At 43.9% G+C, this 12,534-nt stretch overlaps 1 protein-coding gene across 2 annotated transcripts in view; it reads left to right on the top strand.

Moving 5' to 3' along the window:
• PTPRT (protein tyrosine phosphatase receptor type T) overlaps positions 1–12,534 on the top strand; it is a 477,129-nt gene that overhangs the window by 308,205 nt on the left and 156,390 nt on the right. For both annotated transcript variants that reach the window (XM_048498724.1, XM_048498723.1), the window contains exon 10: positions 5,504–5,777. In XM_048498724.1, the coding sequence (XP_048354681.1) occupies positions 5,504–5,777 (274 nt within the window). The remainder of the gene's footprint in view (positions 1–5,503; positions 5,778–12,534) is intronic.

Here is a 12,534-nt window from a genome sequence, read left to right as displayed (position 1 = left end):
AGCAAGTGCAGTATATATCATTGGAGTGTCCACGGTGGGTGGGGAAATTCCCAGTCCCAGAGGCAAAGGCGGCAACCAGGAAACAGCAGTTGAGGGCATCTGAATAGAAGCATGAGTAATTAAAGAAGACTAGGTAGCCTCAGAGTAACCCTGTAGATAGCAAGGTCACTTGAGGGAGTTATCTGAATAGAGATCTCTTGCCTTTGTTTTTTTTGTTTATGGTTCATCTCAGGTTAGGAGCTGGCTTCCACACAAAGTCTTGACTCCTAGTATTTCAATATTGGCAGTTGTTCTGTTCATTATAAGTTTTCTTCCTTCTGTTACAATTAAAACCATGCTTATGGATTTTGAATTGCTTCTCTGTGCAGTCTCGACGTAGTGGCTTCTCAGAGCGGGTCCAGAATTTCGTTTTTCAATATTCTATGTCCAGGTTGGCTTATCATGTGTTCTGGGTTATTGCTGATTTTTCTGGCTGAAATAGTCTGCAGTGCCTTCGTGTTTTTTTTTTTGATAATGCGGTTCAGCGCCATGCTTGTGGTTCCTATGTAGACTTGTCCACAGCTGCATGGTATGCGATAGACTCCTGCAGTAGCTAAAGGATCCCTCTTATCCTTTGCTGAACGTAGCATCTGTTGAATTTTCTTAGTGGGTCTGTAGATTGTTTGTAGGTTGTGCTTCTTCATCAGTTTTCCTATGCGATCAGTGGTTCCCTTGATGTATGGTAAGAACACCTTCCCTCTAGATGGCTCTTTATCTTTGTTCATGTGGCTTGTTCTTGGTCACATCACAGCCCTGTTCCAACATTGTCTCACTACCAGCTACTTCCAGTGGGATAATGAATACTATGAACAGAAAGATGGGGTAGCCATGGGTAGCCCTCTTAGCCCTGTAATAGCTAATTTTTATATGGAACATTTTGAGAAACAAGCCCTGAAAACAGCACCAAAAAAAGCCCACCATATGGTTCCGTTATGTGGATGACACATTCTCCATTTGGAGCCACGGAGAAGAAGAACTAAACAAGTTCCTGGACCATATCAACAAGACCCACCCAAACATCCAATTTACTATGGAGAAAGAAAATGAAGGAAAACTGCCATTTTTAGATGTTTTAGTCATCCGCAAACCAAAGTCCAGAAAATTGGGACACAGCATACAGAAAACCTACTACACATATCTACACAAAACCCAATCACCATCCAGGCAAAAAGGAGCACCATAAAAACTTTGGTACATCGCGCAAACAGAATTTGTGAACCCCACCTCCTACAAGATGAATTGAATCACCTAAACAGGCTCTACAGGCTAATGGTTATTTTATCACAGAAATCAGAAGGGCTGCAATACCAAGAACAAACCACATGAACAAAGATAAAAGAGCCATCTAGAGGGAAGGATGTTCTTACCATACATCTGCGGAACCACTGATCGATATAGGAAAACTTCGATGAAGAAGCACAACCTACAAACAATCTACAGACCTTACCCAAGAAAATTCAACAGATGCTACGTTCAGCAAAGGATAAGAGGGATCCTTTAGCTACTGCAGGAGTCTATCGCATGACTACGCAGCTAAAAGGACAAGTCTACATAGGAACCACCAAACGCAGTGCACAGACATGTATCAAAGAACACGAAAGGCACTGCAGACTATTTCAGCCAGAAAACTCAGCAAACACATGATAAACCAACCTGGACATAGAATATTATTTGAAAAAACAGAAATTCTGGACCACTCTGAAAGCCACTACATCAGACTACACAGAGAAGCAATTGAAATCCATAAGCACATGGACAATTTTAACAGGAAGGAAGAAACTATGAAAATGAACAGAACTTGGCTGCCAGTATTAGGGTTGGAGATTCGGACAGTCCAAATCTGGATTTTTTATTGCTTTTTTCATGGTAAACCCACAAAACTTTCAGGGTATCTTCAGGAGAGTCTCTGGATGACACCATCTAGGTTTGGGGAACTATACTTCAGGGGGCAGTGGGAGATGGGCCCTACCCTTTTTGGGTCCCATAGAATTAAACCCCCTGAAGCAAAATTCCCCAAACCTGGATGGTGTCATCCAGAGACTCTCCTGAAGATACCCTGAAAGTTTTGTGACCATACCTTCCAGAAATGTGCACCTCACAGCCTCTCTACTCAGAAATTCCCCATTGACAGCAATACAGCTTAAGTCACTGCAGAACAAAAGAATCTTGGGCAAATTTATGGGGGTGCCTGCAGGGGACTCATTTTGAGATGTATCAGCACCAAATTATCAGGGCATCATCAGGTGACTGTCCTGATGTTGCTCCTACCAAGTTTGGTGCAGTTTGGTTCAGGCATGGACCCTCAAAAGGGGTGCAACTATCCCCATTGTTTCCAATGGGAGCTGATAGGGGATGGGGGGCTACACATTCGAGAGTCCATAACTTTGGCCTCTTCTGAACCAAACTGCACCAAACTTTGGGGGTATCATCAGGACAGTCTCCTGATGATACCCCCAAAGTTTGGTGCAGTTAGCTTTAAAAAAATGCTATTTATGTGTGTTTCAATCACACCACTCCAGCAGGCTTCATGTGCAGGAGCTGTGAAACATGAAAACCGGAATTTTGTGCTAGTGGCATCGAATTTCAGGGTATCATCAGGAGACTGTCCTGATGACACCCCCCAGGCTCTGGTGCAGTTTCTGGTTCAGTTGTGCCAAAGTTATGGACCCTCAAAGAGGGTCCCTATCCCCCATTGTTTCCAATGGGACCTAATGAGATGGTGTATTACCATTTTGAGGGTCCATAACTTTGGCCCCCCTAAACCGAACTGCACTGCTTGGGGGGTACAACAGGACAAAGTCTCCTGATGATACCCTGATATTTTGGTGCTGATATGTTCAAAAATGCGCTCCCTGCAGGCACCCCCTGTGGTTTGTTCAAGATTCTGTGCTCTGCAGTGACTTCTGCATTGGCTGTCAATGGGGAATTTCTGGTGGAGGGTTGTGGGGTGCACATTTATCAAGGTACAGTCACAAAACATTCAGGGTCTGCCTGAAAATTTTCTCAGGAGAGCCTCTGATCGACACCATCCAGGTTTGGAGGAACTTTGCTTATGGGGGCAGTGGGAGATGGACCCTACCCATAAGCAAAGTTCCTCAAACCTGGATGGTGTCATGAAGAGACTCTCCTGAAGACACCCTGAAAGTTTTGTGGGTTTACCATGAGAAATGTGCACTCCATTGAAGCCCTCCCACAGAAATTTCCCATTGGCTGCAATGGAGCCAGCCAGCCACCACAGAGCACAGAATCTGGGGAAATTTCTTTGGGTGACTGTGGGGAGGGGTGTAATTTTAGAGCCACTGTCATCCGCACTTTCAGGGTATCATACAAATAATGTCCCTATGATGTTTCCTGTTTGGTGAAGTTTGGTTCAGGGGGTCCAAAGTTATGGACCTTCAAAAGTGTAGCCCCCATCTCCTGTTAGCTTCCATTGGAAACAATGAGGGATGGGGCACCCCTTTGAGGGTCAATAACTTTGCCCCCTCTGAACCAAACTGCACCAAACTTGGGGAGAATCATCAGGACAGTGTCTAGATGATATCTTAAAATTTTGGTGCCGCTAGCTTTAAAATTGCGTCCCCTGCAGGCCAAAATGTGTAAAAACACTAAAAATTCAAAAAAATAATAAAACGGACCCAAATTTTTCGGATTTACCCAAATTTTCGGGCATATCCGAATCGGCTATGATTCGGATTCGGGCATACAAATCATTTTATGCCCCAAAATACCCAAATCCGAATTTTACCGAATTTTTTTAGTATTGACCAACCCTAGCCAGTATTGAAAAATACTAGGGTCAAGACTGTGTCAAACCAGCTCCACACAAACACAGGATGACCATAGACAAAAGAAACAAAGGCCGGGATACTTCTATTCAGATGCTCCCACCAGTGACCTTGCTATCTACAGGGTTTCTCCCAGGCTATAGTCTTCTTTGTTACTCATACTTCTATTCAGATGCCCTCAACTATTGACCTGGTTGCCGCCTTTGTTACTCACAGACAAGGTCTCCCCACCCACCCTGGACACTCCAACAGATATATACTCCACTTGCTTTTCCAACATCAGATCCTCTGAAGATGCCAGCCACAGATGCAGGCGAAAAGTCAGGAGAGAATGCTGCTAGAACACGGCCATACAGCCCGGAAACCACACAGCACCCAAACTGGTGAGTCTCCCAAATTTTTCTTCAATAGTGTTAACATGTGTGAAAAAGCCATTCTCTGCATTCTCAACTTGGCTTGCCAACCTCCAGGTTTTGGCATGGAGATCACTTTGCCACTTAAACATATTAAATCTCCCATTTTGACACCACAAACGGACACTTGTATGTATACCATATACATTTCTTCACAAAAACTGAAACAATGTGCTATTATGTGTATTCAGACCTTGCCTTGCTAACCTCCAGGTGGGGTCTGAAGACCACTTTGCCATTTAGATAAATTTAATCTCCCATTCTGGGCCCATAAAATGAATGTTTATGCGCATACAATATATATTTCTCCACCAAAAGCTTTCAATTGTGCTAGTATGTGTATTCAGACCTTGCCTTGCCAACTTCAAGGTGGAGCCTGGAGATCTGGAATTGCAATTGATTTCCAAACCACAGAAAACAGATCCCCTGGAGAAAATTTCTCCTTTGGAGGGTAGACTTTAAAGCTGCACAGTATGCTGACAACTCCCTCCCTCCCTCCTCAGACCCTGCTGAGGCTATCCTCCTTTGCCAAATCTCCAGGAATTTCCCAGCCTGGAGTTAGCAACCTTACTTCCCATATCTCCAACAATCAGTTAGGGAAAACCAGCTCACTCTCTTTTCCCCACTCCTTCATCAAATCTGGCTGTGCAGCCTGTCTCCACTTCCTTCAATGAAGTCAGACACACATCAGAAAACATTTGGTACCAAGCTCCAGGTGTGGCCTGGAGATCTGTGATACATGTACAAACTTCACGCAAATGTAAACAAGACACAAAACATTAAAAATTAATTGAAGCAATTTTATTTGCACGCTTACAGTCTTTGTGGTAATTTAGCTGGAAAAACAGACCTGTAGAAAGAGTTAATATTAGTGCCACCGTTACAAGTTGAATCAAAACATTTTTCCAAAGTAACACATTCCAGAGAACCCTGAGCACTTGGTGCCCAATAGCTTGGTTTCCTACTGATTTAAACCAATGCTGTCTCACTGCTATGCCCTCCACCAACAGCTGTCTGGAGCCTGTTGTGTTGTTTAGCACAACAGACATTACTGCTAGTATAATACATAATACCATTAAAAACAAAGGAAGAATAAAGTCAACATAAAACTGTAAAATTTGAATTAATAATTTATCTAAAGTAGTGTGATGCCCCCACTTAAAACTAAAGTGTAAAATCAGATTGCTTTTGATACAACTTCTGCTTTTTTTGTTTGCATGCTCAGTTCATAATCATCCCATTGAATCTTGTTTTATTCTCTTTCAGTGTCTATCAGCTGGTTGTGAAAGAAGAGAGACCACAAAAGTCACGAAGAGCAGCAGATATCATTGAATGTTTCTCTGTTCCAGTGAGCTACAAAAATGCATCAACACTTGACTCCCCGCATTACTTTGCAGCTGAGTTGAAGCCAGTCAACTTGCCTATCACCCAGCCCTTCACAGTGGGAGACAACAAAACCTACAACGGTTATTGGAACGCTCCACTTTCACCATTGAAAAGTTACAGCATTTACTTTCAGGCTCTCAGTAAAGCCAATGGGGTAAGTGCTCAGAACAAAGACTTGCTTGCTTTTGTAACTGTGATGCCAAGCCTGTTGTAAGAAAACTATCAGTCTTCCCATTGAGATGATGTATAATCATGGATCAGCATTTCCCAGTTTTTAAGAGTAAACGTTTCATGATATTATAGCTTGAGGGATAAGGACAACTTATCAGCCACATCGTCTGAGTAAGAGGTTCATGAGAACCGTATTGTTGTAGAAACTTAAAATATGTGACTGAAGTGTTTCTCTGGACTGCGTGTGTTTCTGCTGAGATCAGATAAATTGGATTAAAGAGGCTGAGAGCTGACTTGATGGGTGGTGTGAATGGAAGAATCTCTAGTTCCTCTGCAAATGAAATTTGTAATGTGCAAAGAAAGTAGAACTAGTCATTGTTCAAGATAAAAAAAATATTTTAGGCCATATTAAAGAACAAGTAGAAATAACAGGTACAGTGATTCCTAGAAGTGTAAGGAAACATGAAAAAAACATTATCTTAGAAGAAGAAACCTAGTCAGAGATTTCGTCATAGTCTTTATGTCTCTAGTACCATAGTTTTAGTGTATGACTTGTGGTTCCTTAAAAAAACCATGAGCAATTTCTAATAGACATATCCTCACCCCTTGATATTCCCACCCCTTATATTTCTTGTGTCCTTGTCCAGAAAGAGCAGGGAGAAACCAGAGATGGATAACCCTAACCTCCCTGAAGCCATTTGGTTATTGTTTGCTCCTGAAACACTGAGCCAACACACTGTTACTGGGTAGGTGTCATCACCTGTCAGATCTGAGGCCGTGTCTGACAGGCCTACCTCTGCCTCTCTCTACCTTTCCCCCTCCCTCTCTTTCTCCATTACATGCATATACACATCTCACCCTGTCAAACACACTGCCTCATGAGCTGGTATACACAAATCCCAGTTGTTCAACTGACTGGTCTGAGGACAACATAGGCCCTCTTTACACAGTGACTTTTAACTTTATTTTGGGAAGACAGAGTATGAAGGGAAGGTATAAGCAATTATTTTCAGGGGAACGATGGGGAAAAAACAGGGAAGGATTTCAGACAGATTGGAGAATGCCAAAAAGAAGGTCTATTTTGATCTTGGAGCTTAATCGGAAATAGGACAATTTTGTGGACTAGCTGAGACTCATGAACAGCCTCATGACTGATTACAGCAAATATTTTTGGTCAAAGAGTAATCACTGCATGTGTCTATTAGGGTTGCCAACTCCCTTTTGGGAAATTCCTGAAGATCTAATGTTTGGCAGGGTGGAATTTGGGGAGAGAACTCAGCAGGGATGTGATTCCAGTAAAGCCAATCTCTGAAAGGGTCATTTCTTCCAGAAAAACTGATCTCTATTGTAATTATCGGAGAATCCTAGGCCCCACCTTGAGATAGGTAACTCTAGGGTTCATAGAGTCCTCCTACATGTGAACTCCCAAAGGCACCTGGTGGGCCACTGCGAGTAGCAGAGAGCTGGACTAGATGGACTCTGGTCTGATCCAGCTGGCTTGTTCTTATGTTCTTATGTTCTTATGTTCTTAAGTCTTCCATTGCATGTGTAGCATACCGAATCACCAGCCTCATGGAAGTGATGATTCTTCAGAAGAACTCAGTTTAGCTCAGGGATAGGGAACCTGCGGCTCTCCAGATGTTCAGGAACTACAATTCCCATCAGCCCCTACCAGCATGGCCAATTGGCCATGCTGACAGAGGCTGATGGGAATTGTAGTTCCTGAACATCTGGAGAGCCGCAGGTTCCCTACCCCTGGTTTAGCTAAAGCCCCAACTGTGTGAGAACTCAAACCTGTCAGAGCTCCAATGGGGTGAGAGCTCAGTCCAGCTAGATCTCCAGCAGAGTAGAATCAAACAGCAGGCTAGCCAGAGCTCAGAGCCCAAATTACTTCAGAAACACCTCCTACACCAGACTCAACACCAACTGAGAATTTATAGGCCATTAGTTCACCAGGGTCAACTGAGCCAGCTGATCTACACACAGTGTTGCCAGAGGAAGATGCAGGCTAAAAGGTTCAGTGCCCGTTTGCTGACTTGCTGGCATCTGTTTGAACAGAAGAGGAGTGAGTTTCCAAAGGATTAGGATTAGTCTCCTATGGGGACCTATAAGATGGCTTTTGGTAGGCAGGCAGATAAGGATGTAACATATGGATGTAACTTAACTGCTGCCTCACTGACACCCACCTTGTTTACTTCTGTGGACTCTGGACCAGACCCATTGGATTTTGACTTTGTGCAATGAACTCTCAGCCTTCTGTTTTGGTAAACCAAGCTCTAATTTGGGAACTCCTGGCTTTCCTTCTGGTTTTCCCGATTTCAAGCGCTCTGTTGCTTGACTGGCTTTCCCACTTCAGGCAAGTCTAAATGCTGTAGCTGGCTTGCAGCCTAGATTTGCACCCTTAGGAAACTTTTTTTTGAAGGGGGGTTGTGAGGCATGAGGAGGGAGACATTGTACAATGTGATATCAGCAAATGTGACCTTCAATGTGTCCTTCTGACCACAGTGGCAATGAAGGTTAAAGTACACATTAATATAGCCTCCCCTGTGCTGAATTTTGTGAGTGTTAATGTGGCTTGTATATCTGAGATCAATAATGAAGTTCTATTATGTGACCAGTGGGAGTATTCCTTCTGCTCATATGAACAACCCTGCAACAAGTTATGATTAATATAACAGTTGGGCATCGGCTTTTGAGATCTTATGATCTCAACATTATATCTAAACAAACCTGGCAACAGGAAATTTCTTTATATGCCAATTCATAACTTAACCTAAAACTTTGCTAAAATTTGCTCTGAAATATATTTATGGTACTGCAAACAATTAAAAAGCTAAGCAGAAGAAATGATAATGGAGGATTTTTTGTGTTCTAGTTTCTCCCTTTTTGTAGCAGTGTGCACACTCTTCCATGTGTTCATAATCTCTGCTACCATTAGCTGTGATTGTTGTGTTGAAAAAAAAACATAATTAATAGTCAGTTATAAAACAAGTGTCACAAATTGCAGCTGAATTAGATCATGAGCCTCCTTGCCTTCTGTTGCACAATGCTATATTTGGTTTGTGTGCGTGTGTGCGTGTGTGTGTGTTAGGATAAGAGAGACGCTCATTTGAGTTTTTATTTCTTAGTTATCACGAGGGAGCTGGAGTATTTGGTGTTTCTCCCAGAAGAGGGTCTAAATAGAACATGTGTGAAGCAAAGAACCCTTGACTTCGTTCTGTAAAGCATCTGTTTCTGAATGGTGTGGATTTTGCTCCGTAGGTTTATCAAAAACCAGCTGCTTAACTGAAATGTGTCTGAGTTTAGTGTGAAAAAAAAGCCCCACTTCTGGGAGGGGGAGAAGTCAACTCTCCCTTCTGGGAGGGGGAGAAGTCAACTCTGTTCTCCACCCTAGGGAAATTAGGAGTACTAAATTGATACCTCATGCAAACAGGAGACTTGCAACACAGTAAAAACTATCAAAACTGTGTTCTAGCATAGCTAGATTTGAGTCCAGTGTGAGCTTTTGAGAGTCAAAGTTCCCTTCCTCAGATATTCCCGAAAGTTTATAACCTGAAATTTTTTTGGTCTGTAAGATACTACTGGACTGTTGCAAGCTAGGAAGATATAGTAATAGTAGAAAATAAGACATCAACTGACATAGATTATAAAGCTCTGAAGTTCTGACAACTACATTCTTATTCATTTGTCCTCATTTTCAATATTTGCCTTGCATCCCCAAAATTATATTCCTTGTTCCAGTCATAGGGCTTTCTCCGCTTCCTATCTCTTGGTAACCTCTTTAAGACTAAATTCACTAAGGCCGTTTCCGCCTGACCAAAAAAGCAACGGCGATAGCGTCCTTGAAGTGCGGCATCCCAAAAAAAAGCGTTCACAGACGAAGCGAACTCGCGAGCGTCCATGGCCCGCCCAAATGTGACGGTTACGCAGGCGCTCGCGAGGCGGCGTCTGGCGGCGTTAGCCTGCGCGCGAAGGCGTGCAGGCCCGGCGCCATTTGTAGCGACAGCTCGTGGCGGCTGTTAGCGCAGTCTGGCGTCGATCGTCACATGGGGAAAAGAGTGGTTTAAAAGCGTTTTCTGCATACACGTCTTGGCGCCGGTTTGGCGTTTTGACGGCGACTTCTTCCACCACCCTCGCCGCTTTCTCTAGCGGCGTGCGAGCAGCTCTCGCTCTGGCAACTTCTTTTTTCCGTTGCGGCGGCGTCATATTTTGCCGATCTTGACTTGACCTAAGTGTCTCCGAAATTTCTTTATTTGGATACAATGGCGTAGGAGGTTAAGTGGCGTAGGAACAGTGGAGTAGGAAGTTAAGAGCAGGTGCACTCTGATCTGGAGGAACCAAGTTTGATTCCCAGCTCTGCCGCTTGAGTTGTGGAGGCTTATCTGGGGAATTCAGATTAGCCTGTCCACTCCCACACATGCCAGCTGGGTGACCTTGGGCTAGTTAGAGCTTTTCTGAGCTCTCTCAGCCCCACCCACCTCACAGGGTGTTTGTTGAGAGGGGGGAAGGGCACGGAGATTGTAAGCCCCTTTGAGTCTCCTATTGGAGAGAAAGGGGGGATATAAATCCAAACTATTCTTCTTCTTCTACATATATCCATTCTTCCCACTTCCATTTCATCCTCACAACAACAACCTTCTGATATAGGGATTGAGTAACCATCTGAGTCCATGAGCTTCCATGTTGGAGTGGGAATTTGAACTTTCTCTCTGGCCGTTTCCGCACGGGCGGAATATGGCGGCCTGGGGACGGCAAAAACGTTGTCCCCAGGCCGCCATTCGCACAGGGGGCGCAGCTGCATCGCAGCCGCGCCACCCTCGCGCTGCCCGCCCGTCCCCACACCGGCATTTTCCCAGAGCGCTGGGAAGCGCTCTTGTTGGGGAAATGCCGGCTGGAAGCCGCTGCCGTATGAACGGCAGCGGCTTCCCGGCGCTTCCCCCCCCTCACTTCCCTTACCTGCTCTCCGGCCCTCCGGCGCGTCGACCCAGAAGCAGGCGCGTCCCCAGGCCCCGGCGATGCAAAATGTGCCGACCTAGCCGTTTCTGCCTCCGTGCGGAAATGGCCTCTCAGATTCTAGACCAGTACTGTAACCACTACACCACACTGGTCTCCAAAAAGTAGCTTGCAGTGCATCCTGGCTTATTTGACTGGCTCAGGAGACAGTGGAAGTTACCATATATCATGAGTAATACCTACAAGATCTGTGCTGATTCATGGAATATTATGGGAAAGACACACACACCCCCGCCAGGGTTACTGTTTCTGAGCTTTTTAGAAGAACTCTTGGAGATGCCTCTTTTTTAAATATAGTGTGAGATAGTTTGGTAAAAAATAATGTGAACTTGTGACAAAATTCAATTCATTAATCTGCAGGAGGGTGCAGAGAGCAATTCTACCCACTGTTTAAACCTTGTCCATCACTGACCTAGGAATGTTAACAGCTGAGGTGAGCAGTTATCAGCACAGGTCTTTTTATTTAAGGTCTAGATACTTATTTCTAACACCAGCTTAAACCATGGATACTCCTCATTAAGCTCAGGAATGTCCATTGCCAGCAGGTAACATAAGAGATATCATTTCCTGTATCACTTAGTTCAGTGTAGTCAGATAGGAGAGGCACTAAATATCTCCCTTGCTGCAAGGCAGCAACAGTTGCTCTGCAGTATCCAAAACCACCAGGAAAGCTGGAAAATGTAGTTTACATTCTGACAAATTCTATTCCCGTTATTCCTTGGCAGTATGCTTCAGCATCTAGGCATCAAAGGTGAGGCTCGTGGCACCTTACAACCCACCCACTTTTCAGTACCTGTCCCTTTGTAAGGATAAATTTTGGAGAAGGAAGGTGTGAGATCCAAGCTGGGCTAACAAGAATATGCTGCCACAGGAGGTGGTTATGGCCACTAACCTGGATAGCTTTAAAAAGGGCTTGGACAGATTTATGGAGGAGAAGTCGATCTATGGCTACCAATCTTGATCCTCCTTGATCTCAGATTGCAAATGCCTTAGCAGACCAGGTGCTCAGGAGCAGCAGCAGCAGAAGGCCCTTGCTTTCACAACCTGCATGTGAGCTCCCAAAGGCACCTGGTGGGCCACTGCGAGTAGCAGAATGCTGGACTAGATGGACTCTGGTCTGATCCAGCAGGCTAGTTCTTATGTTCTTATGGTGAATAATCATTATGAACTGACCCAGAGTTTAGTACTCTGTTAGTCTTTTTCTCGTAATAGTTCATTTTCTTCATTCTAAATTTCCCAACTTCATAAAGTTCTGAATTTTGGTATCATCATTTGTAGAAGGCTTTTTCTGGGCTACTACATATCATTTCATCATACAGATTCCATGAAGGAACTGAGAACTGATTTGAAAGTGAAGGGTCAGATCATTTATTCTGAAATTATGAGCCAGCAGATTTTCTTGCTATAAACCACTCCTTCCACATCTTTCATTCATTCTTTGTCTGGTAGTGACAGAGTGTGATGATATCTAAAGGACAACATCTCCTGTTATGTACCTGAACTCCAGTTACACCCCTCTACCTTTTTTCCTCTTCCCTTCCCTTCCCAAGTTGGGACCAAAGCTCTGAAACTGATTTTGGGAGGAGGTTCTGAAGGCCTCTTTGCTTCTTGATTTAAGAAGGCCAGAAAGTCTTCAAATCTACAAAATGGTATATATAGACGTGTATTAACTACTCTTGCCAATAAACAAAACTTTTGCAATAATATATTCCTTGGAATTTAACCAA

The sequence above is a fragment of the Sphaerodactylus townsendi genome, linkage group LG05, assembly GCF_021028975.2.
Source record: "Sphaerodactylus townsendi isolate TG3544 linkage group LG05, MPM_Stown_v2.3, whole genome shotgun sequence".
Lineage (NCBI taxonomy): Eukaryota > Metazoa > Chordata > Lepidosauria > Squamata > Sphaerodactylidae > Sphaerodactylus > Sphaerodactylus townsendi.
This window is presented reverse-complemented; position numbering and strand designations above follow the sequence as displayed.